The sequence below is a fragment of the Lipotes vexillifer genome, unplaced genomic scaffold, assembly GCF_000442215.2.
Source record: "Lipotes vexillifer unplaced genomic scaffold, Lipotes_vexillifer_v1.1 scaffold306, whole genome shotgun sequence".
Taxonomy (NCBI): Eukaryota; Metazoa; Chordata; class Mammalia; order Artiodactyla; family Lipotidae; genus Lipotes; species Lipotes vexillifer.
The window spans coordinates 3,132,390-3,159,213 of NW_006789814.1; the positions used below are offsets into that span (position 1 = coordinate 3,132,390).

Below are 26,824 nucleotides of genomic sequence, written 5' to 3' on the forward strand. Positions count from 1 at the left end.
CTGCATCGGCAGGCGGACTCTCAACCACTGCGCCCACCAGGGAACCCAAAATAACTTATTTTGCCCACAGTTTTGTGGGTCCAGATCTGGATAGGACTCAATTGGGCTATTCGTCTGCTCCACATGGCTTCAGCTGGGGCATTTGCAATCCAGAATCTGCTCCAAAGATGGTTTCTTCACTCACAGTTCTGCCATCTCAGTGCTCCCTGGCCTGTCTCTTTCTTTCTCCCTCTCTCCATGTGGCATCTTGTCCTCCAGGGTCTCATGGCCTGGGCTTCCCACAGCCTGGTAATCTCAGGGTGGTTGCACTTCTTACGTGGTGGCTGGTGTCCAAGAGGCAGGAAGTAGAAGCCGCCTGGCTGGCTCCCAGAGCTGGCCCAGCATTGCTTTCATTGTATTCTATTGGTCAAAGCAATCATAGATCTCCCCAGAGTCAAGGAGGTGGAGAGAGAGACTCCACCTCCAGGCAGGGGAGAGAGGCAAGTGGCCTGGGAGGTACTAGGAGGTCTAGCCTCCTCCCGCAGGCCCCAAACCAGACTGTCCAGAACCACCTGCCTCTTGCAAATGTCCTTCCCTGTGCACTTAACCTGGTGAGTTCTACCCATTCTGCAGATTTCAGCTAAATCAGGATTTCTAGAGGGTAGTCTCACCTGACCCTATGTGGACGCTAAGAGTCCATGATCCATTGTTTTGTCCCCCCGCTGCTTATTTTGAAAATTTTCAACCTGCAGAAGTGTTGCAAGAATAACATTACTTAGATTCACCGACTATTAACATTTTTGTCACATTTGCTTTTATCTTTCTCTTTGTATGTGTGTGTGTGTATAAATATTTTATGAGCCATTTGTGTGTCAGCTGCAGACATCAAGGCACTTTGCCTCCAAGGACGTCGGCGGTGTCTCCTAAGAATAAGACTGTCCTCCCACGTAAGCCCAATATGATGAATACGATGATCACTTTCAGGTGATTTAACACTATTATCCATAGAGTTCACCAAGGTCCAAATAATATCCTCTAAATCCAGGATCCACTGTGGGTCATGCATTGCATTTCATTGTCCTGTGGGATCCCCTCTTACACCCAAATCCTTTTCCTTCAGAGGACTTTCCCCATGTGCATTAAGCTCTTTGGTCAGGCACAAGCCCTTCCCCCAGGCACTCTCATGCCTTTCTCTTTATCATCCCTCAGCTTAAGTGCTTCCTCTTCCAGGAAGCTCTTCTTGACCAGCCTGTCTCACATAACCTCACTGCCCCCATCATGCCCCACCATATCTCCCTCCTTATTTTCATATGGACCACATCACATTGCTCTCTGAAAATCTCATGTGTGTACTTCCCATTTGTCTCCTGTGTCCCCCACTAGGTCAGCTCCAAGAGGGCAGGGACAGTGATAAGTCTTGTTCTCCATGTTAGCACCTGGCACGGTGTCTGGAATCTGGTAGATCCCTTGATGAATGAATACATGAATATTTCACTGTGAAATTTTAACCAATGGGTGAAAATAGAGTTTTGGGTTGCCGGGGCTGATGTCTTTACCAAACTTTTACCATGTCGTAAACCTCTTAACACAGCTGCTAAGAATTTCTCCTGTGTCTTGGGCTACTATCCAGCCTACCTAAGCTTGGCCTCTGTTTCGCTCAGACGAATAACCCCTGCCCACAAATTTACCAAATTGCATTTATACAGAGCCTATGTGGCCTGAAACAGGGCCCTCAATCCTACTTCTTAAACTAGCCCATATATCTCTGCTTGCTGCACATGGGTCCCAGTCTGTGAGCAAGACATGGGTGAGTATCCCCAGGCTAAGGGATAATTTTTTTCATGGAGAGAGAAGTGGTAGATAAGCACAATTAGCTCAAAAGGAACTGACCTCAAGCTGTGGAGGTGATGGGGGCAATTTGTGGGTAGTTCACACTCCCCATGATCCTTACCACCATGTGTGGTTTCCATGGTGGCAGAGTTTGCCATGGCCAGAATTGGCTGTTTGCTATCATTACAGAACCAGCTGTGCTGCATCTGTATCCTTCACAGGCACTCTGGACATCCATCCCACAGATTACTCAGATCTTTAGGAACCCCCCAAAACTCAATACTCTCTTTAATGTGAATAGTTAAAACTCTATATGGCAAAAATCAAATATGATCTGCCTTTTGTATTATCTTGGCCCAAATTCCATCCACACCTGTCCAACTGCATTTACTATATTCCCCTACAGCCAAAATCCAGGGAAACATAATTGGGTTAGAAATCGTTTTAAATAAATCTTGAGTGTAGAAATATTTTCTTCAGACATCAGACATCACTTCCCTCTATCAAAGTAAGGAAAAGAAACTTCAGGTGTCTTTGCCCCTGTGGTCAGTCATAGCATCTACAGATATGTTTTCTGATATCATCTTTATTGATCCAACTTACTGCAATCTTTAAGGTGTTTTATTTCACTGGCATTGACAAACAGTTGTCCATCTTGTTACTGAACTCAGGTTCACTTGCCAGACACACAGAAAAGCCAATCTACTGACACCAGGTTGTGGTGCATTGCACAGTGCCAAGCAAGAAGAACAGGTAGCTTATGCTCAAAAGACCCGAGCTCTTCGATGGGTTTTAGTGAAAGATTTTTAAAGGCAACGTTAGGGGTGAGGGTTGCAGGGTATATGATCAGCTCATGGATGTTCTTCTGATTGGTCGGTGGTGAGGTAACAGGGAGGTGTTTGGGCAATCTTAACCATCAGTCTTCTGGCTCCAACCAATCTGGGGTCTACGTGCTTGTGGTCAGCAATTTCTATCCAGTGAGGCCCTGGTTTCTGTAAAACAACTCAAGGATATGTGTCCGATTGTTATCTATATCCCTTGAGGAGGAACTGGGGTCCTGTGACTCTGTTTTATGGCTGACCTATTGTTTAAGCTATCATTAATTTTCTTGCTGGACTGCTTTTCCTTTGTTTCTGCATTCCCTCACTTCTCTAATTAGTAACTGCTTGAGTCTGCTCTTTGGATCCTGGGGAAGGCCGAGGAGACTGAAGCCTTTCTCCTACAAACAAGAAACAGGGGACGCAGAGGGATCTGCCACCAGGAAGGCCCTGCAGGGTCCTGCTCACTTTCAATCTCACAAAACCCTGGCCCTAGTTTTAAAATTATAAGAAATTTTCCTTTCAAAGAAATTTGAGAAAAACATCCTGGTATATGGATGATTAATTCATTGTCTACGTATAAGAGTTGTTGCTTGTTGACCAGTGATGGTCTGAGTTTTAACTAATGTTTGTTCTTTTCCACCATCTAAATAGCTAATCTATTAAGCTCTCCCACCACCCATCGTAATTCCTGTGGTCTCTGTCGTCTCAGACTTTGCTTGTGTATATGGAGGATTAGATCCCAGTGGGTGCGACTCTTTACCCCAACACAGTTCTACCCCCCATAGTTCACATTGTAGAGGAAGAAAACATCCTCTTCCCTTCCAGGGGCTATGAATGGGGCCTGTGAATTAAACTGACAAAAGACAGATTAACAGGAGAAAAGGAATACAAATTTTAATATTTTTACATGCACAGAGGTTTCAGAGAAAACACGTGAAACCCCAAAGAAGTGGTTAGACCTGGAGGGCTTTAACAAAGGGCGATTAAATTATGGGGAAGTGACAAAGGAAAGGGATTTGGGGCTCCTAGAGGTGGTAAATTATGGGAAGGTGACTAGGAAATATATAGCAGATAAAGGTTTGCTTAATAGGGTTTGTTATGCAGATTCATCTCAGGTCTTCCAGGTACTGGAGAGGGAAACCCCTTTACAGAGGGAAATTTATGTCACCTTTACAAGTGGAAATTTACGCCTTGATTTTAGGCAGAAAGGGGGTGCCAAGTGAACTCTTCCTTTGTCTTCGGTTTTCTCAAATGCGTTCAGCTCAACATAATCCTTACGCCAAAGTGGCATATTTTGTGGTGGCACATTTTGATCCCTTTCAACACAGATAAAAAAAATCAAGTAGCCACATCCTCCCCCTGAGAAAATCTTAGGAGGCTGAAAAGTAGGAACTGACTGAATTAGATTTGTCTGCATTATAGGACTCCTGATTTTTTAAATTCAATGATTTAACTCTATCCTCTGGATTTGTGATAATAGGTAATGTAAATCTATCTCTGAGCATTTGCCACTTCAGCTGTGTCAAAGGAAAATAAGATGGAGTGAGTATTGCTAAGAGAGCTCTCTGAAAAGGAGCCAGGAGGCTGTCGAGGAAGTGGGATTCACGCACGTCTCATTCCGGGTGGAATCTGACCTTTGACCACTTAGTATCTTAACATGGGCATCCAGAACATCTGCACAATGTTCCAGAAGTTCAAGATACCTATTAGACCCTTACCCTAAATAACTCATTTCAGCCTATCCCTTAAAGACAAATATTTCCTTTTTGCATCAGTCATAATTCTCGCCAGACAATAACCTTGTGGCTTTTGCCTTTATAAGCCCCTGACTCCCTCTTCCCCAGAACACTCTTTTGGTTTCACCTGAATCTGTGACTCCCGAATTGCAATTCTTAGGACCCCAAACAAGGCTCTTTGTTTTCTGAAGCCTTGATACTGATTATTCTTCAACAGCTGCCATCTACCAGTTAAAGCCACCATCTGATTTCACGATGTCGGGCACATCTCGCTGACAGAAGACATTGTGAAATGATTGACAGAGGCTTTGCATCTTCCATGTTGGGGGCATAAAACCACCCCCCGGCCAACATGAGTGTCTAGGAACACACAGGAGGCCCCACCCCTGCAGCATATGGGGTAAGGGCCAGGTGTCCACGTTTTGAACAAATCGTGGTCCCAGGGAAGAGTGCTTGTGTTAGTTTCCCTAGGGCTGTTGTAACAAATTACCACAAACTTGGTGGCTCAGAACAACAGACGTGTATTTTCTCATAGCTCTAGAGACGTCTGAAATCCAGGTGTTGGCTGGGCTGTGCTCCCTCCAGAGGCTCTTCCAGCTACTGGTGGCTCCGGTGTTCCTTGGCTTGTGGCTGCATCACTCCAATTTCTGCCTCTATCTCCATATTGGAAACGTGTTCACATTATGATTTTTAGAAGAATTTTCTTCTATCTCTATGGCCACCTCTGAGTGACATGCCATCTCCTGCTGACCCTTTGGCCCAGTAAATTAGCAGTTACCTTGGAAACAAGGTATTTCTAATTTACCCATCCCCAGCAAAGGTTTTATGTTTTTGCTTTCTACCATTTACTAATAAAAGACTTGCTTTGTCCTAGGTATTCTATGTTCCATCGTTAACTCCTTACAATGACCCTGGATCAGGGCTCTTGAGCTCAGGCAGCAGAACCAGTTAAACAAGGAAAGAGAGGGAGAAAGAGGCAGAAAGGAGGAGTCAGCACTGCCTTCATTCTACATGTTGAGAAAAAGGAGGCTGAGAGAGATGCCGACCTCACGGTAAGTGTTGGAACTGGCTTTCAGACTCAGGGTCTGTCTGTGAATTCCTTATCCCACGAGAACAACATAGGAGACATTCAGTGTCCAGGACAGTTGGACAAGCTACTGCCCTGATACTCAATTCCCGGGGTGAGGATGCGCCTCCTCTCTCTGGGGGCCCTGTGGTCTTGGTGAGGAAGCCATCAAAACTATAGAACTTGGAACTGATTACAGGGGCTAGGCTTGGCCCAGTGTGGGAGAGCTGGTGGAGAAGCCTATGCAAACTGTTCCCTCTGGGTCTAGTGTTGAGTCTGGAGTCACCAGAGGTCAGCCAGGTGGCCGTCAGGAAGGAAGGAAGGAAGGAAGCGGACGAGAGCAAGTACGAACTGGAAGCACGTCTGTGTGTGACTACCTCCAGCCTTGAAGCCACAGGAAACACGGCCTATAGGAAAGGCACAGAGCAGCACACAGAGGTGCCCTTCACTTGGCCAGGCACTTGGCAGGAGCTGTGGGTCTGTGAGCCAGCAGAGTATGGAAGCCTCCACGCTCTGATGCCCTGTATCTATCTTCAGAACATGAAACACAGAACTGATGTTTTGCTTCTGCTCCAAATTGCATGCAGTGTCTCGTGACCAACACTAAACTTGAACCAGCCAGGGAAGGACATCCTTGGAAAGGTAGTTCCAGCTTAGCGACATGGACATCATCCAAAGCCACTGCACCTACCCTGAGTGTCAAGAGTAGTGGAGTATACCTCTCACTGACCAAAAATGCCAGAGGTTTGCTTTCTTGTTCACCTTGCAGCTTTGACACATGCCCTAGGATAAGCCAATCTGATATGTGTCTGGGCTTTGATTCTGGATCCACAAGGCAGCAAGGACAGTGGGGAAGGCTTTCTGTTCCGCCCATTGTCCCCACGAGGCCGCACAGCCTGTGTATACAGCCGGAACCCAGGACCAGGGCGCCACATGTGAATGGGCTGGGTCTCTGTGACTCAGGCAAGCCAACTAAGCTCCCTGGACCTGTTTCCTCATCTTTAAAATGGGCAGAAAATATCTTAACATATCATTATGGGGTGTAAATTGCATAAACTGTCTCAGGTTTGAAACCTCATGGGAATTTGTTGCAAAGTATCTTTTTTTCCCCTTTCCTGTTTTCCAAGCCAGAGTCTCTCAGCTCCCTGCTGATTCCAGGAACCGCCCCACAGCCTTTTCTCAATATATTCAATTTTAGCTCATCAATCAGGAGTTTGATTCTGTTGTTTAAAGGAGGCATAAAGGTTTCACACCAAAAGCGCATGAAACGTTTCCTGGGTGGAGGTGGGGTGTTTACCTTGTACTATGTAACTGTACAGTCCTAGGTCTTGTTCTCAGGCCAGTTCTCTTCTGGTGTCCCTGATAGGTAACAGTTGAGGATCTTGCTCCTGCCCCTCCCAAAGGCAAGAAACATTAATGCTTTCTGGGCCACCAGCTGTAAGATACTTGCTTGCTATCAGCATTCCTCCTCATTCTACTATTGTGAAGAGCTCTTTTGCTTAAGACTTGTATACCTATCAACATTCCAGAAGATCTGCTGGTTGGGATGCAGTTTCGCTCTTCTGATGCACACCAAAGTCTTGGCTTTGGGCTTCGCTTAGTGAGTGAATGGCTAGTTGATGCCAACCCAAGGGTGCAGTTGTCCTCAAGTGAAGCCCTTGTCCTGTGCTGCAGAACACCCTCCACTGCTCCGAGCCTGAAATAGGACCTCACAGAGGGCAGCTCATCTCTTCAAATTCAGGTCAGAATTTGGCTCTTTCAGTCATAATGTTTTAAAAGGTAGACACAGGAGACTGAAAAATAACATCTTTATTTATGACTGAAGATGTGACAGCATTCACAAAATACCAAGGAAAGCCATTCCTGTTCAATTTTTTAAATCTCAGAGCCTCTGAGGCCTGAACTTTCACTATATACCAGAAAAGAATGCCTCTCTTGAACAGACTTTCACACTAACCGTTATTTTTCTGTTTTCTCAGTGTCCTAGTATTACTCATCCACGGTTTGTCCCATTAGGGCCTGACTTACACTTACCCAGTCTGCTCACCCGTCAAGTTTCTTGGGCTACTTGTAGGAGCCACAGGTCACATCAGTGTTCCCTCAGACAGAGGTAAGCAGGACATCTATGGGAGCCCTTTAGTGTTATGTTGTAAGTAATGATGGTAGCCAGGAAATAAGCAAAGGGTCTCATTAGGGAATCAGCAAATTAAAGCCTTAAATCTAAGGCAGACAACTCCATTTTCCTCAACTGAAATAGCAGGTTGGGTAATTTTTTATTTTACAAGAGATACTGTATTTTTTGTGTACACAGCATACGTTTAAGTAGTTTTATTACGTATGTAAGTATACAAACCGATTTCGGGAAAACCTAGAGTATTTCCCTAAATGATTGACATGGCCTAAAACAAAAGGGGGGAGTAGGGAGGGGCACAAATTAATAGCCCTTAGAATTTGAACAGAACGGGAAGACATATTTTCATAAAATCTTGGTGTAGATGCACCCCAAGGATGATCTGGCCTCAGTAAAGAGCTGAATTTTCCTGTACCTATACTGACCACAAGCAGGTCACCAAAAGCTGATTTTCAAGAGAGGAAATAGTGGTTGCTTGCATCCTAGGGCTTCTGATAGAAGCAGCAGCTCCATAGTTACCGAATGTATTGTACCTAACACAGCTTAGCGACATGGGTCCATGATGGTGTATGTCTTAGAACATATCCATTGGAAGTATTTATTGAATGCAAATCAGAAATTCATGAAACTAGAGGCCACTTATAACATAGGGAAGAGGACTGTCCCTGAATAAAGGGTTCACAATCTGAACTGGCCCTTTAAGACATTGAATAGGGTTAGAGAAACATTGTAAACAAACAACTGAAGTATGACAAAAAAATGTAGTACAATATATAATTATCAAATACTTTTCTTACTTTTAGGTAAGATTTTCAGAAAACCCAGGAATAGATTTTATATCACAAAATGGTCCATATCGCCCAAAAATGTCTTTTGACTGGACAGTAAAATAATATTTGTTGGAAGCTAAAAACTGAGATAAAGTACAGGCCATTGGGAGTGGTAAAGCTTTAATTTCTCCAATTTTCTTCCAGATCATCTTATTATTAGGGATCTCATGGCACAGGAAGAGGTGGTAGCTTTCCACGGGGGCACACTTGGGATTGATTTTGGTTATGTTCCAAGTCAGGGCAATGCCCCTGGGTCTCAGCACCCGTTTTACTTTGAGCTCAGGCTTCTGGGGAGGAAGTGTGTCTCGGATTTTGTCTACCAGTTCGGGTAGTAGTGGTGGTGGTTCTGGGAGAGGTGGCAGGTGCTCAAAGGATTCAAGAACCTAGAACACATTTATAAAAAGTTTAGCAAGCTGAATTGGTGGGTTCTGATTTTTTTTTTAAGTGGTCAACTGCAGTTCTACAATATATATTTCCCATTCCTCAATCCATTTATCAAGATCATAAGAACAAAAGGATGCTTCAAGGATACGTGAGGCTGGATCCAGTTTCTTTCAAGCATAAGCTTCTTTTTAGAGTTAAGATCTCTACACTCTGGAATATCACTAATCCAGAATGGGTTAGGCCCCAGACATTCTGGAGAAATATTCCATCTCATTTCCAAACCTGTATTCCCAAACATGAAAAGTGTGAGTGTAGGAGAACACCCATTTCCATCCACCTTCATCAACAATGGTTATTACCCTTAAAAATCTTTTCCAATTTGTTAGACTAAAAAATGTAGTTGTTCTAATTCTGTAGCTTCTGGAAAATTCAATTAAATTATTTTAATTGAGGAAATAAGTAGACTCACAATAGCACATTTAAAAAAGCATATTAAAGTGCTTTCTAAGATGAAATGTAACCCAAATGTTTCTTTATGAGTAAAATGGATACTTCCACTCAATTTGGAATGAATATCCCTTACAGAACATTTCATATCAGTACCTGGGCTGCCTTTTGTGCCACTGGGGTTGTCTCTTTTGAGATTGAAATAGCTTTCGTAGGTGACTCAAGCATGGATACTGGACTTTCTGTGAACAACAGAAGGTTTAAAAGTAAAATGTATCTGCAATAATCAGTCCCATAGCCTTTAAAGCAAACAGTAGTTTACATATTGGGTAGTAATTAAATGTGAACTAAAATTATAAAACTGTGAAATAAGAAGATAACTTTTGATACGCAAAGGTATCAAATATAGAGAATTTTTCTTTAATGTGACAAAAATTCCTCAAGGTAAACACTAATGTCATGGTGCAACTGGGAACTAGGAAAAATTACCCATGGGAGAGGGATTCCTGCTTAGCAGTCTTAGAGGCAGATTTTGCTCTGTTAGGTCAACAAGGATGTTTGCAAACACAGAACTGTTTACAATCCTTTAAGAATGTGTGATACAAACAAGGCCTGGGAATTCAAACTAAAACTCATGCAGGCTGGGGTTGGAGGTATCCCATGGTAGCCTAGAGGGAATTAGACATCAATTGTGGAATGCTGAAAGGGAGGGGGAGGGAGGAGAGACAGAAGAGAGAATGGAAGAAAGAGAGATGGTTAGAAGAAAGAAAAGGAGGAAAATAGAGAAAATGTGGGTATGAGGGAGAGAAAGAAGGTTTAGTAGGCGCAAGAATGGTTTGAGGACAACTGGGGAAAGTATCATGGGGATAGTAAGAAAAGTGCCTCCATGTTGGAAAGTAATAGGACCAGACAGCTAAAAATTTCAGAAGTTTGAACATATCTAATAAGCAGCAAAAATCATTTTTAATCCACTGTGTGTTCAGTGATATAACTGTTTAACGTACTTTAAGAATCGCCCCCAATAAAATTTTTTATTTGTATTTTTCTTTTAACTGACAAGGATAATTAAGATTCTACACTGTTTCAAAGATAACTTATTAATCGCTTTATTTACTGGTGTTAAAATACGTTTTTGTAAAGGTAATGATTTTACACTTTTAATTGTAAGAGAATCGATGCATGAGATTGGTTGAAGATGGCAGAGTAAAAGGATGTGTGCTTACTCCCTCTTGCGAGAGCAGCAAAATCACAACTAACTGCTGAACACTCATCGACAGGAAGACACTGGAACTCACCAAAAAAGATACCCCACATCCCAAGACAAAGGAGAAGCCGCAATGAGGCGGTAGGAGGGGTGCAATCACAATAAAATAAAATCTCATAACCACTGGATGGGTGACTCACAAACTGGAGAACAATTATACCACAGGAGACCATCCACTGGAGTGAAGGTTCTGAGCCCCATGTCCAGCTTCCCAACCTGGGGGTCCGGCAATGGGGGGAGGAATTCCTAGAGAATCACACTTTGAAGGCTAGTGGGATTTGATTGCAGAATTCGACAGGACTGGGGGAAACAGAGACTCCCCTCTTGGAGGGCACACACAAAGTAGTGTGCACATCAGGACCCAGAGAAGGAGCAGTGATCCCACAGGAGACTGAACCAGACCTACCTGCTAGTGTTGGAGGGTCTCCTGCAGAGGCGGGGGGGCTGTGGCTCACCATGGGGACAAGGACACTGGCAGCAGAAGTTCTGGGAAATACTCCTTGGCATGAGCCCTCCCAGAGTCCACCATTAGCCCCACCAAAGAGCCGGGTAGGCTCCAGTGCCGGGTCGCCTCAGGCCAAACAACCAACAGTGAGGGAACCCAGCCCCACCCATCAGCAGACAAGCAGATTAAAGTTTTACTGAGCTCTGCCCAACAGAGCAACACCCAGCTCTACCCACCACCAGTCCCTTCCATCAGGAAGCTTGCAAAAGCCTCTTAGATAGCCTCATCCACCAGAGGTCAGACAGCAGAAGCAGGAAGAATTACAATTCTGCAGCCTGTGGAACGAAAACCATATTCACAGAAAGACAGACAAAACGAAAAGGCAGAGGACTATGTACCAGATGAAGAAACAAGATAAAACCCCAGAAAAAGAACTAAATGAAGTGGAAATAGGCAACCTTCCATAAAAAGAATTCAGAATAATGATAAGATGATCCAGGACCTCGGAAAAAGAATGGAGGCAAAGATCGAGAAGATGCAAGAAATGTTTAATAAGGACCTAGAAGAATTAAAGAACAAACATCTAGAAGAATTAACAAACAAACAGAGATGAACAATACAATAACGGAAATGAAAAATGAACTTGAAAGAATCAATAGCAGAATAACTGAGGCAGAACAGATAAGCGACCTGGGAGACGAATGGTGGAATTCACCGCCATGGAACAAAATAAAGAAAAAGGAATGAAAAGAAATGAAGACAGCTTAAGAGACCTCTGGGACAACATTAAGTGCACCAACGTTTGCATTATAGGGGTCCCAGAAGGAGAAGATAGAAAGGACCCGAGAAACTGTTTGAAGAGATTACAGTCAAAAACTTCCCTAACATAGGAAAGGAAATAGCCAGCAAAGTCCAGGAAGCACAGAGTCCCAGGCAGGATAGACCCAAGGAGAAACATGCTGAGACACACAGTAATCAAACTGACAAAAATTAAAGACAAAGAAAAATTATTGAAAGCAACAAGGGAAAAATGACAAGTAACATACAAGGGAACTCCCATAAGGGTAACAGCTGGTTTCTCAGCAGAAACTGTACAAGCCAGAAGGGAGTGGCATGATATATTTAAAGCGATGAAAGGGAAGAACCTACAACCAAGATTACTCTACCCAGCAAGGATCTCTTTCAGGTTTGATGGAGAAATCAAAAGCTTTACAGACAAGCAAAAGCTAAGAGAATTCAGCACCACCAAACCAGCTCTACAACAAATGCTAAAGGAACTTCTCTAAGTGGGAAACACAAAAGAAGAAAATGACCTACAGAAACAAACCCATAACAATTAAAAAAATGATAATAGGAACATACATATCAATAATTACCTTAAACGTGAATGGATTAAATGCTCCAACCAAAAGACACAGGCTCACTGAATGGATACAAAAACAAGACCCATATATATGCTGTCTACAAGAGACTCACTTCAGACCTAGGGACACATACAGACTGAAAGTGAGGGGATAGAAAAAGATATTCCATATAAATGGAAATCAAAAGAAAGCTGGAGTAGCAATACTCATATCAGATAAAATAGACTTTAAAATAAAGAATGTTACAAGAGACAAGGAAGGACACTACATAACGATCAAGGGATCAATCCAGGAAGAAGATATAACAATTTAAAATATATATGCACCCAACATAGGAGCACCTCAATACATAAGGCAACTGCTAATACCTATAAATGAGGAAATCGACAGTTACACAATAATAGTGGGGGACTTGAACACCTCACTTACACCAACGGACAAATAATCGAGACAGAAGATTAATAAGGAAACACAAGCTTTAAATGACACATTAGACCAGATAGATTTAATTGATATTTATAGGACATTCCATCCAAAAACAGCAGATTACACTTTCTTCTCAAGTGCACACGGAACATTCTCTAGGATAGATCACATCTTGGGTCACAAATCAAGGCTCGGTAAATTTAAGAAAATTGAAATCATATCAAACATCTTTTCCAACCACAATGCTTTGAGTTCAGAAATAAATTACAGGGAAAAAATGTAAAAAAACACAAACACATGGAGGAAAAACAATACGTTACTAAATAACCAAGAGATCACTGAAGAAATCAAAGAGGAAATCAAAAAATACCCAGAGACAAATGACAATGAAAACATGACGATCCAAAACCTACGGGATGCAGCAAACGCAGTTCTAAGAGGGAAGTTGATAGCAATACAATCCTTGCTCAAGAAACAAGAAAAATCTCAAACAATCTAACCTTACACCTAAAGGATCTACAGAAAGAAGAACAAACAAAACACAAAATTAGTACAAGGAAAGAAATCATAAAGATCAGAGCAGAAATAAATGAAATAGAAACAAAGAAAACAATAGCAAAGATCAATAAAACTGAAGCCTGGTTCTTTAAGAAGATAAATAAAATTGATAAACCTTTAGCCAGACTCAACAAGAAAAAGAGGGAGAGGACTCAAATCAATAAAATTAGAGAGGATTCCGGGAAGATGGCGGAAGGGTAAGACGCGGAGATCACCTTCTTCCCACAGATACACCAGAAATACATCTACACGTGGAACAACTCCTACAGAACACCTACTGAACGCTGGCAGAAGACCTCAGACCTCCCAAAAGGCAAAAAACCCCCCACATACCTGGATAGGGCAAAAGATAAAGAATAAAGAGAGACAAAAGGATAAGGACCGGACCTGCACCAGTGGGAGGGAGCTGTGAAGGAGAAAAGGTTTCCACACACTAGGAAGCCCCTTTGCGGGCGGAGACTGCGGGTTGCGGAGGGGGAAAGCTTCAGAACCGCGGGGGAGAGCACAGCAACAGGGGTGTGGGGGGCAAAGCGGAGAGATTCCCACACAGAGGATCAGGGCCGACTGGCACTCACCAACCTCAGAGGCTTGTCTGCTCAACCGCCAGGGCGGGCAGGGCTGGGAGCTGAGGCTCGGGCTTCAGTCGGAGCCCAGGGAGAGGACTGGGGTTGGCGGCATGAACCCAGCCTGCAGGGGGTTAGTGCGCCACAGCTAGCCGGGAGGGAGTCCAAGGAAAAGTCTGGACCTGCCAAAGAGGCAAGAGACTTTTTTCTTCCCTCTTTGTTTCCTGGTGCACGAGGAGAGGGGATTAAGAGCGCTGCTTAAAGGAGCTCCAGAGACGGGCGCGAGCCGCGGCTAAAAGCATGGACCCTAGAGACGGGCATGAGACGCTAAGGCTGCTACTGCCGCCACCGAAAAGGCTGTGTGCTAGCACAGGTCACTATCCACTCCCCACTTCCGGGGAGCCTGTGCAGCCCGCCACTGCCAGGGTTCCGGGATCCAGGGAAAACTCCCTCGGGAGAACACACGGCTCGCCTCAGGCTGGTGCAATGTCACGCCAGCCTCTGCCCCCACAGGTTACCCCCGCACTCCATGCCCCTCCCTCCCCCTGGCCTGAGTGAACCAGAGCCCCCGAATCAGCGGCTCCTTTAACCCTGTCCTGTCTGAGCGAAGAACAGACGCCCTCCGGCGACCTACACGCAGAGGCGGGGCCAAATCCAAAGCTGAGCCCATGGGAGCTGACAAAGAAGAGAAAGGGAAATCTCTCCCAGCAGCCTCAGAAGCAGCGGATTAAAGCTCCACAATCAACTTAATGTACCCTGCATCTGTGGAATACATGAATAGACAATGAATCATCCCAAATTAAGGAGGTGGACTTTGAGAACAAGATTTATGATTCTTTTCCAATTTTCCTCTTTTTGTGAGTGTGTATGTGTATGCTTCTGTGTGAGATTTTGTCTGTATAGCTTTGCTTCCACCATTTGTCCTAGGGTTCTATCCGTCCGTCTTTTTTTTAAATTTTTTTTTCTCTTAATAATTACTTTTTATTTTAATAACTTTATTATATTTTATCTTACTTTATGTTACTTTATCTTCTTTCTTTTTTTCCTTCCTTCCCTCCTTCCTTCCTCCCTCACTCCCTCCTTTTTTCTTGATTTCTTTCTACTTCTACTTCTACTAATTCTTTCTTTCTACTTTTTCTCCCTTTTATTCTGAGCCGTGTGGTTGAAAGGCTCTTGGTGCTGCAGTCAGGAGTCAGTGCTGTGCCTCTGAGGTGGGAGAGCCAACTTCAGGACACTGGTCCACAAGAGACCTCCCAGCTCCACATAATATCAAACGGTGAAAATCTCCCAGAGATCTCCATCTCAACACCAGCACCCAGCTTCACTCGACGACCAGCAAGCTACAGTTCTGGATATCCTATGCCAAACAACTACCAAGACAGGAACACAACCCCACCCATTAGCAGAGAGGCTGCCTAAAATCATAATAAGTCCACAGACACCCCAAAACACACCACCAGATGTGGACCTGCCCACCAGAAAGACAAGATCCAGCCTCATCCACCAGAACACAGGCACTAGTCCCCTCCACCAGGAAGCCTACACAACCCACTGAACCAACCTTAGCCACTGGGGACAGACACCAAAAACAACGGGAACTACGAACCTGCAGCCTGCAAAAAGGAGACCCCAAACACAGTAAGATAAGCAAAATGAGAAGACAGAAAAACACACAGCAGATGAAGGAGCAAGATAAAAACCCACCAGACCTAACAAATGAAGAGGAAATAGGCAGTCTACCTGAAAAAGAGTTCAGAATAATGATAGTAAAGATGATCCAAAATCTTGGAAATAGAATGGACAAAATGCAAGAAGCAGTTAACAAGGACCTAGAAGAAATAAAGATGAAACAGACAATGATGAACAACACAATAAATGAAATGAAAAATACTCTAGATGGGATCAATAGCAGAATAAATGAGGCAGAAGAACGGATAAGTGACCTGGAAGATAAAATAGTGGAAATAACTACTGCAGAGCAGAATAAAGAAAAAAGAATGAAAAGAACTGAGGACAGTCTCAGAGACCTCTGGGACAACATTAAACGCACCAACATTCGAATTATAGGGGTTCCAGAAGAAGAAGAGAAAAAGAAAGGGACTGAGAAAATATTTGAAGAGATTATAGTTGAAAACTTCCCTAATATGGGAAAGGAAATCGTTAATCAAGTCCAGGAAGCACAGAGAGTCCCATACAGGATAAATTCAAGGAGAAATACGCCAAGACACATATTAATCAAACTGTCAAAAACTAAATACAAAGAAAGCATATTAAAAGCAGCAAGGGAAAAACAACAAATAACACACAAGGGAATCCCCATAAGGTTAACAGCTGATCTCTCAGCAGAAACTCTACAAGCCAGAAGGGAGTGGCAGGACATACTGAAAGTGATGAAGGAGAAAAACCTGCAACCAAGATTACTCTACCCAGCAAGGATCTCATTCAGATTTGATGGAGAAATTAAAACCTTTACAGACAAGCAAAAGCTGAGAGAGTTCAGCACCACCAAACCAGCTTTACAACAAATGCTAAAGGAACTTCTCTAGACAAAAACACAAGAGAAGGAAAAGTCCTATAATAACGAACCCAAAACAATTTAGAAAATGGGAATAGGAACATACATATCGATAATTACCTTAAATGTAAATGGACTAAATGCTCCCACCAAAAGACACAGATTGGCTGAATGGATACAAAAACAAGACCCATATATATGCTGTCTACAAGAGACCCACTTCAGACCTAGAGACACATACAGACTGAAAGTAAGGGGATGGAAAAAGATATTCCATGCAAATGGAAACCAAAAGAAAGCTGGAGTAGCAATTCTCATATCAGACAAAATAGACTTTAAAATAAGGACTATCAGAAGAGACAAAGAAGGACACTACATAATGATTAAGGGATCGATCCAAGAAGAAGATATAACAATTGTAAATATTTATGCACCCAACATAGGAGCACCTCAATACATAAGGCAAAAACTAGCAGCCATAAAAGGGGAAATCGACAGTAACACATTCATAGTAGGGGACTTCAACACCCCACTTTCACCAATGGACAGATCATCCAAAATGAAAATAAATAAGGAAACACAAGCTTTAAATGATACATTAAACAAGATGGACTTAATTGATATTTATAGGACACTCCATCCAAAAACAACAGAATACACATTTTTCTCAAGTGCTCATGGAACATTCTCCAGGATAGATCATATCTTGGGTCACAAATCAAGCCTTGGTAAATTTAAGAAAATTGAAATTGTATCAAGTATCTTTTCCGACCACAACGCCATGAGACTAGATATCAATTATAGGAAAAGATCTGTAAAAAATACAAACACATGGAGGCTAAACAATACACTACTTAATAACGAAGTGATCACTGAAGAAATCAAAGAGGAAATTAAAAAATACCTAGAAACAAATGACAATGGAGATACAACGACCCAAAACCTATGGGATGCAGCAAAAGCAGTTCTAAGAGGGAAGTTTATAGCAATACAAGCCCACCTTAAGAAGCAGGAAACATCTCGAATAAACAACCTAACCTTGCACCTCAAGCAATTAGAGAAAGAAGAACAAAAAAACCCCAGAGTTAGCAGAAGGAAAGAAATCATAAAAATCAGATCAGAAATAAATGAAAAAGAAATGAAGGAAACAATAGCAAAGATCAATAAAACTAAAAGCTGGTTCTTTGAGAAGATAAACAAAATTGATAAACCATTAGCCAGACTCATCAAGAAAAAAAGGGAGAAGACTCAAATCAATAGAATTAGAAATGAAAAAGGAGAAGTAACAACTGACACTGCAGAAATAAAAAAAATCATGAGGGATTACTACAAGCAACTCTATGCCAATAAAATGGACAATCTGGAAGAAATGGACAAATTCTTAGAAATGCACAAACTGCCAAGACTGAATCAGGAAGAAATAGAAAATATGAACAGACCAATCACAAGCACTGAAATTGAAACTGTGATTAAAAATCTTCCAACAAACAAAAGCCCAGGACCAGATGGCTTCACAGGCGAATTCTATCAAACATTTAGAGAAGAGCTAACACCTATCCTTCTCAAACTCTTCCAAAATATAGCAGAGGGAGGAACACTCCCAAACTCATTCTACGAGGCCACCATCACCTTGATACCAAAACCAGACAAGGATGTCACAAAGAAAGAAAACTACAGGCCAATATCACTGATGAACATAGATGCAAAAATCCTCAACAAAATACTAGCAAACAGAATCCAACAGCACATTAAAAGGATCATACACCATGATCAAGTGGGGTTTATTCCAGGAATGCAAGGATTCTTCAATATACGCAAATCTATCAATGTGATTAACCATATTAACAAATTGAAGGAGAAAAACCATATGATCATCTCAATAGATGCAGAGAAAGCTTTTGACAAAATTCAACACCCATTTATGATAAAAACCCTGCAGAAAGTAGGTGTAGAGGGAACTTTCCTCAATATAATAAAGGCCGTATATGACAAGCCCACAGCCAACATCATCCTCAATGGCGAAAAACTGAAAGCATTTCCACTAAGGTCAGGAACAAGACAAGGTTGCCCACTCTCACCACTCTTATTCAACATAGTTTTGGAAGTTTTAGCCACAGCAATCAGAGAAGAAAAGGAAATAAAAGGAATCCAAATCGGAAAAGAAGAAGTAAAGCTGTCACTGTTTGCAGATGACATGATACTATACATAGAGAATCCTAAAGATGCTACCAGAAAACTACTAGAGCTAATCAATGAATTTGGTAAAGTAGCAGGATACAAAATTAATGCACAGAAATCTCTGGCATTCCTATATACTAATGATGAAAAATCTGAAAGTGAAATCAAGAAAACACTCCCATTTACCATTGCAACAAAAAGAATAAAATATCTAGGAATAAACCTACCTAAGGAGACAAAAGACCTGTATGCAGAAAATTATAAGACACTGATGAAAGAAATTAAAGATGATACAAACAGATGGAGAGATATACCATGTTCTTGGATTGGAAGAATCAACATTGTGAAAATGACTCTACTACCCAAAGCAATCTATAGATTCAATGCAATCCCTATCAAACTACCACTGGCATTTTTCACAGAACTAGAACAAAAAATTTCACAATTTGTATGGAAAGACAAAAGACCCCGAATAGTCAAAGCAATCTTGAGAATGAAAAGTGGAGCTGGAGGAATCGGGCTCCCTGACCTCAGACTATACTACAAAGCTACAGTAATCAAGACAGTATGGTACTGGCACAAAAACAGAAAGGTAGATCAATGGAACAGGACAGAAAGCCCAGAGATAAACCCACGCACATATGGTCACCTTATCTTTGATAAAGGAGGCAGGAATGTACAGTGGAGAAAGGACAGCCTCTTCAATAAGTGGTGCTGGGATAACTGGACAGGTACATGTAAAAGTATGAGATCACTCCCTAACACCATACACAAAAATAAGCTCAAAATGGATTAAAGACCTAAATGTAAGGCCAGAAAGTATCAAACTCTTAGAGGAAAGCATAAGCAGAACACTCTGTGACATAAATCACAGCAAGATCCTTTCTGACCCACCTCCCAGAGAAATGGAAATAAAAACAAAAATAAACAAATGGGACCTAATGAAACTTCAAAGCTTTTGCACAGCAAAGGAAACCATAAACAAGACCAAAAGACAACCCTCAGAATGGGAGAAAATATTTGCAAATGAATCAACTGACAAAGGATTAATCTCTAAAATTTACAGGCAGCTCATGCAGCTCAATAACAAAAAAATAAACAACCCAATCCAAAAATGGGCAGAAGACCTAAATAGACATTTCTCCAAAGAAGATATACAGACTGCCAACAAACACATGAAAGAATGCTCAACATCATTAATCATTAGAGAAATTCAAATCAAAACTATAATGAGATATCATCTCACACCAGTCAGAATGGCCATAATCAAAAAATCTAGAAACAATAAATGCTGGAGAGGGTGTGGAGAAAAGGGAACACTCTTGCACTGCTGGTGGGACTGTTAATTGGCACAGCCACTATGGAGAACAGTATGGAGGTTCCTTAAAAAACTACAAATTGAACTACCATATGACCCAGCAATCCCACTACTGGGCATATACTCTGAGAAAACCATAATTCAAAGAGTCATGTACCAAAATGTTCATTGCAGCTCTATTTACAATAGCCCGGAGATGGAAACAACCTAAGTGTCCATCATCGGATGAATGGATAAAGATGTGGCACATATATACAATGGAATATTACTCAGCCATAAAAAGAAACGAAATTGAGCTATTTGTAATGAGGTGGATAGACCTAGAGTCTGTCATACAGAGTAAAGTAAGTCAGAGAGAGAAAGACAAATACCGTATGCTAACACATATATATGGAATTTAAGAAAAAAAAAAGTCATGAAGAACCTAGGGGTAAGACAGGAATAAAGACACAGACCTACTAGAGAACGGACTTGAGGATATAGGGAGGGGGAAAGGCAAGCTCTGACAAAGCGAGAGAGAGGCATGGACATATATACACTACCAACCGTAAGGTAGATAGCTAGTTGGAAGCAGCCGCATAGCACAGGGAGATCAGCTCGGTGACTTGTGACCGCCTGGAGGGGTGGGATAGGGAGGGTGGGAGGGAGGGAGATGCAAGAGGGAAAAGATATGGGAACATATGTATATATATAACTGATTCACTTTGTTATAAAGCAGAAACTAACACACCATTGTAAAGCAATTATACTCCAATAAAAATGTTAAAAAAATTTAAAAAATGTTTTAAAAATTAGAAATGAAAAAGGAGAAGCTACAATGGACATCGCAGAAATATAAAGCATCATAAGCAACTACTACAAGCAACTCTATGCCAATAAAATGGACAATGTGGAAGAAATGGACAAATTCTTAGAAAGATATAACCTTCCATGACTGAACCAGGAAGAAATAGAAAATATGAACAGACCAATCACAAGTAATGAAATTGAAACTGTGATTAAAACTCTTCCAACAAACTAAAGTCCAGGACTGTCCAGGACCAGATGGCTTTACAGGTGAATTCTATCAAACATTTAGAGAAGAGCTAAGACCCATCCTTCTCAAACTCTTCCAAAAAACTACAGGGGAAGGAACACTCCCAAACTCATTCTACAAGGCCACCATCACTCTGATACCAAAACCAGAGATACTACAAAAAAAGAAAATTACAGACCAATGTCACTGATGGATATAGATGCAAAAATCCTCAACAAAATACTAGCAAACAGGATCCAACAACAAGTTAAAAGGATCATACACCATGATCAAGTGGGATTTATCACAGGGATGCAAGGATTCTTCAATATAGGCATATCAATCAGTGTGATACACCATATTAACAAATTGAATAAAAACCATATGATCTCAATAGATGCAGAAAAAACTTTTGACAAAATTCAACACCCATTTATGATAAAAACTCTCCAGAAAGTGGGCATAGAGGGAAACTCAACATAATAAAGGCCATATATAACAAACCCATAGCAAACATCATTCTCAATGGCGAAAAACTGAAAGCATTTCCTCTAAGATGAGGAACAACAAATGTATGTCCACTCGCCACTATTATTCAACATAGTTTTGGAAGTCCTAGACACAGCAATCAGAGAAGAAAAAGAAATAAAAGGAATACAAATTGGAAGAAAAAAGTAAAACTGTCACTGCTTGCAGATGACATGATACTAACATAAAGAATCCTAACGATGCCACCAGAAAACTACTAGAGCTAATCAATGAATTCGGTAAAGTTGCAGGATACAAAATTAATGTAAAAAATCTCTTGCATTCCTATATACTAACAACAAGAGATCAGAAAGAGAAATTAAGGAAACAATCCCATTTACCATTGCAACAAAAAGAATAAAATACCTAGGAATAAACCTACCTAAGGAGGTGAAAGACCTGTACTCAGAAAACTATAAGACACTGATGAAAGAAATCTACGATAACACAAACAGATGGAGAGCTATATCATGTGCTTGGATTGGAAGAATCAGTAGTGTGAAAATGACTATACTACTCAAAGCAATCTACAGAATCAATGCAATCCCTATCAAATTACCATTGACATTTTTTACAGAACTAGAACAATAAATCTTAAAATATGTATGCAGACACAAAGGACCCTTGATACCCAAAGCAGTCTTGAGGGAATAAAATGGAGCAGGAGGAATCAGACTCCCTGACTTCAGATTGTACTACAAAGCTACAGTAATCAAGACAATATGGTACTGGCACAAAAACAGAAATACAGTTCAATGGAACAGGATAGAAAGCCCAGAGATAAACCCATGCACCTATGGTCAACTAATCTATGATAAAGGAGGCAAGGATACACAATTGAGAAAAGATACCCTCTTCAATAAGTGGTGCTGTGAAAACTGATAAACCCATGCACCTATGGTCAACTAATCTATGATAAAGGAGACAAGGACACAACTGAGAAAAGATAGCCTCTTCAATAAGTGGTGCTGGGAAAACTGGACAGCTACATGTAAAAGAATGAAATTAGAACATTCCCTAACACCATACACAAAAATAAACTCAAAATGGATTAAAGACCTAAATGTAAGACTGGACACTATAAAACTCTTAGAGGAAAACATAGGAAGAACACTCTTTGACATAAATCACAGCAAGATCTTTTTTGACCCACTTCCTAGAGTAATGGAAATAAAAACAAACATAAATAAATGGGACCTAATGAAACGTAAAAGCTTTTGCACAGCAAAGGGAACTATAAACAAAACAAAAAGACAACCCTCAGAATAGGAGAAAATATTTGAAAATGAACCAACAGATGAAGGATTAATCTCAAATATATAAACAGCTCATGCAGCTCAATGTTAAAAAAACAAACAACCCAATAAAAAAATGGGCAGAAGACCTAAATAGACATCTCTCCAAAGAAGACATACAGATGGCCAAGAGGCACATGAAAAGCTGCTCAACATCACTAATCATTAGAGAAATGCAAATTAAAACTACAGTGAGGTATCACTTCCACCAGTTAGAATGGGCATCATCAGAAAATCCACAAACAACAAATGCTGGAGAGGGTGTGGAGAAAAGGGAACCCTCTAGCACTGTTGGTAGGAATGTAAATTGATAGAGCCACTATGGAGAACAGTATGGAGGTTCCTTAAAAAACTAAAAATAGAACTACCATATGATGCAGCAATCCCACCACTGGACATATACCCTGAGAAAACCATAATTCAAAAAGAGTCATGTTGCTCCGCAGTGGGAGAGGCCACAACAGTGAGAGGCCCACGTACCACAAAAAAAAAAAAAAGAGAGTCATGTAGCACAATGTCCATTGCAGCTCTATTTACTATAGCCAGAACATGGAAGCAACCTAAGTGTCCACTGACAGATGAATGGATAAAGAAGATGTAGCACATATATACAATGGAATATTACTCAGCCATAAAAAGGAATGAAATTGGGTCATTTGTAGAGACATGGATGGACCTAGAGACTGTCATACAGAGTGAAGTAAGTCAGAAAGAGAAAAACAAATATATATTAACGCATATATGTGGAATCTAGAAAATGGTGCAGATAAACCTGTTTTCAAGACAGAAATAGAGACACAGATGTAGAGAACAAACCTATGGACACCAAGGGGGGAAAGTGGGGGGGTGTGGTGGGATGAACTGGGAGATTGGGATTGACATATATATACTAATATGTATAAAACATAACTAATAAGAACCTGCTGTATAAGAAATAAATTTTAAAAATTACAAATTGTAAGAGAATCTATACACCCTTTTTATAACTGGTTTGTTAATTAGAACTAGATTTGTGAAATCATAATCTGCAGGTTAATCAATGCACAAGTGCTGATACAAATAACCTCCTTTAAATTTTCAAGTGAACAGTTTCATACAAAAAGAAATTCTAATAGATATAACTTCCCATAACTAACATTCCTTCTTTCAAGGTAGTAAGTCAACAAGCCCTTGGCAAATTAAAACAGGCTAAGACAGAAACTCAACTTTATGATGAGACAAAACAGGATTTTTATCCCAAACCAGTTTATGTTTAGATCCTTTGTGTCACCAATGTCAATGTCTTGTAAATACTCTGCAGCTTTTACCCCTATCTATATAAAAATGAGTAACGGTTACTTTTTTAAAAATTATTTTATTTTTTTGGCTGTGTTGGGTCTTGGCTGCTGTGCACGGGCTTTCTCTAGTTGCAGCAAGTGGGGGCTACTCTTTGTTGTGGTGCGTGGGCTTCTCATTACGGTGGCTTCTCTTGTGAAGCACAGGCTCTAGGTGCGCAGGCTTCTGTAGCTGCAGCACGTGGGCTCAGTAGTTGCGACACATGGGCTCTAGAACGCAGGCTCAGTAGTTGTGGCACACAGGCTTAGTTGCTCCACGGCAATATGGGATCTTCCTGGACCAGGGATCGAACCCGTGTCCCCAGCATTGGCAGGTGGATTCTTAACCACTGCGCCACCAGGGAAGTCCCAGTAATGGTTACTTTAGCACTTTGTATTCTCAAAGCAACAGGAGCCAGTACCCGATTATTTTAAGGTTCCTCCTCATTAAACTGCTAGGTGAGAATTGTGGCCTCTGGCCTCAACTTACCCCTTTGGTGTTTGACATTTCAGATCCTTTGCTGCATGTATATGCACATGTAGACGCACGTTCACTTATGTAAATATTTATATGATAGACATGATTTTTAAAGTTTGTATTTAAAAATTAACTATTCAGATATAACTTACATACAATAAAATGTACCCATTTTATTTTTTTAGATTTTTTTGGTGTGGACCTTTTTTTTTTTAACATCTTTATTGGAGTATAATTGCTTTACAATGGTGTGTTAGTTTCTGCTGTATAACAAAGTGAGTCAGATATACATATACATATATCCCCATATCTCCTCCCTCTTGTGTCTCCCTCCCACCCTCCCTATCCCAGTCCTCTAGGTGGACACAAAGCACCGAGCTGATCTCCCTGTGCTATGTGGCTGCTTCCCACTAGCTAGCTATTTTAAATTTGGTAGTGTATATATGTCCATGCCACTCTCTCACTTTGTCCCAGCTTACCCTTCCCCCTCCCCATGTCTCAAGTTCATTCTCTACATCTGCATTTTTATTCCTGTCTTGCTCCAATTTCTTCAGAACCATTTTTTGTTTTTTTTTTAGATTCCATATATATGTGTTAGCATATGGCATTTGTTTTCCTGTTTCTGACTTACTTCACTCTGTATGAGACTCTAGGTCCATCCACCTCACTACAAATAACTCCATTTCTTATTATGGCTGAGTAATATTTCATTGTATATATGTGCCACATCTTCTTTATCCATTCATTTGTCGATGGATACTTAGGTTGCTTCCATGATGTGGACCATTTTTAAAGTCTTTATTGAATTTGTTACAATATTGCTTCTGTTTTATGTTTTGGTTTTTTGGCCACAAGGCATGTGGGATCTTAGCTCTCCAACCAGAGATCGAACCCACACCCCCTGCATTGGAAGTTGAAGTCTTAACCACTGGACCACCAGGGAAGTCCCCAAAATGTACCCATTTTAAATGTGCCATTCTTTGGGTTTTGACAAATTTACAGTTGTGAAACCACCACCAAAATCAAGACAATGTTTTTATTACCCCAAGTAGTGTCCCTTCTGGTAATATGGAAGAACAAATCTGACTCCACATTGGATCTGTTTCTTTTACTTTAACCTTTGTATTCTATTGATTTGGCTACAAGTTAAAAATGTTGCAGGACAGGATAGCTCTTTCTCAAGGCCCTGACCTTAAAAGGTATAAAACTTAACCATTTAAATAGAGGTAAAAAGTTGTAGAACAGAGAATAACATTTGTCTTGTTGGAGGTTTATAGCAACATTGTGAAATGACCTACTGGACAGCTAGCTGCCAAGAACAAAGGATTCCAGCCCCAAGAAGTTTGTAGCAACCAACCACACACCCTTCCTCTTTTAGTATAAAAGAAGCCTGAATTCTAATTGGGAGAAGATGGTTCTTTGGGACACTAGTCCACCATCTTCTCGGTTTGCTGTCGCCATTCCTTGACCCAACAATTCATCTCTTGATTTATTGGCCTGTTGTGCAGCGAGCAGTATGAACTTGGTCTTGGTAACATTCTCAATCCCTCTCACTGCTGGCCCCATGAAATCACAGGTCTGTTGTCACTAAAGATTAGATTGGCCTTTTCTAGAATTTGACATAAAGCAAATCACACAGTATGTACAATTCTTTTGCCCAACATTTTGTTTCTGAGATTCAACAATGTTGTTGCATATAATAATATTTTGTTCATTTTTATTGTTGAGTAAGTAGTACTTAGCTGTAGAGATAGATATGCCACAACCTATTTATCTATTGATGGACATTTGGACTGCTTATAGTTCAGTGCTATTATGAATAAAGTTGCTATGAACATTTGTGTAAAAGTCTTTGTGTAGATGTAGGTTTTCATTTGTCTTGGATAAATATCTAAAGGTGGAATAATAGTGTCATTTGCTAAGAGTATAGCTAATGTTTTGAGAAACTGCCAGACCACTTCCAAAGTGATTTCACCATTTTACACTCCTAGCAGCAAAACATGAGAACTCCAGGTCACTCCACATCCTCACCAACACTTTGTATATTTTCAGTTGTTTTCATTTTAGCCATTTTAGTGGATGTGTTGTGGCATCTCATTGTGGTCTTAACTTCCCTAATGAATAACAATGCTGAGGATGTCTTGTGTTTATTTGCCATCCCCATATCTTCTCTAGTGAAGTGTCATCTACTTGCTTTGGGTTTAATTTGCTCTTTTTAATGTAGAATCTTAGATTATTCATTTTAGACTTTCCATTTTTCCTACTATAAACATTTAATGCTAGCTATTTCCTTCTAAGCACTGCTTTAGCGGCATTCCTCAGATTTTGATATGCTGTGTT

General features: G+C 41.0%; 1 protein-coding gene across 2 annotated transcripts in view; it reads right to left on the bottom strand.

Moving 5' to 3' along the window:
- Nucleotides 1-8,108: 8,108 nt before the first annotated feature.
- ATF7IP2 (activating transcription factor 7 interacting protein 2) overlaps nucleotides 8,109-26,824 on the bottom strand; it is a 63,401-nt gene continuing 44,685 nt past the window's right edge. For both annotated transcript variants that reach the window (XM_007462835.1, XM_007462836.1), the window contains 2 exons: nucleotides 9,381-9,466; nucleotides 8,109-8,776 (listed from right to left, as the gene is read on the bottom strand). In XM_007462835.1, coding sequence (XP_007462897.1) covers nucleotides 8,363-8,776; nucleotides 9,381-9,466 — 500 coding nt within the window. In that variant the 3' untranslated portion in view covers nucleotides 8,109-8,362. The remainder of the gene's footprint in view (nucleotides 8,777-9,380; nucleotides 9,467-26,824) is intronic.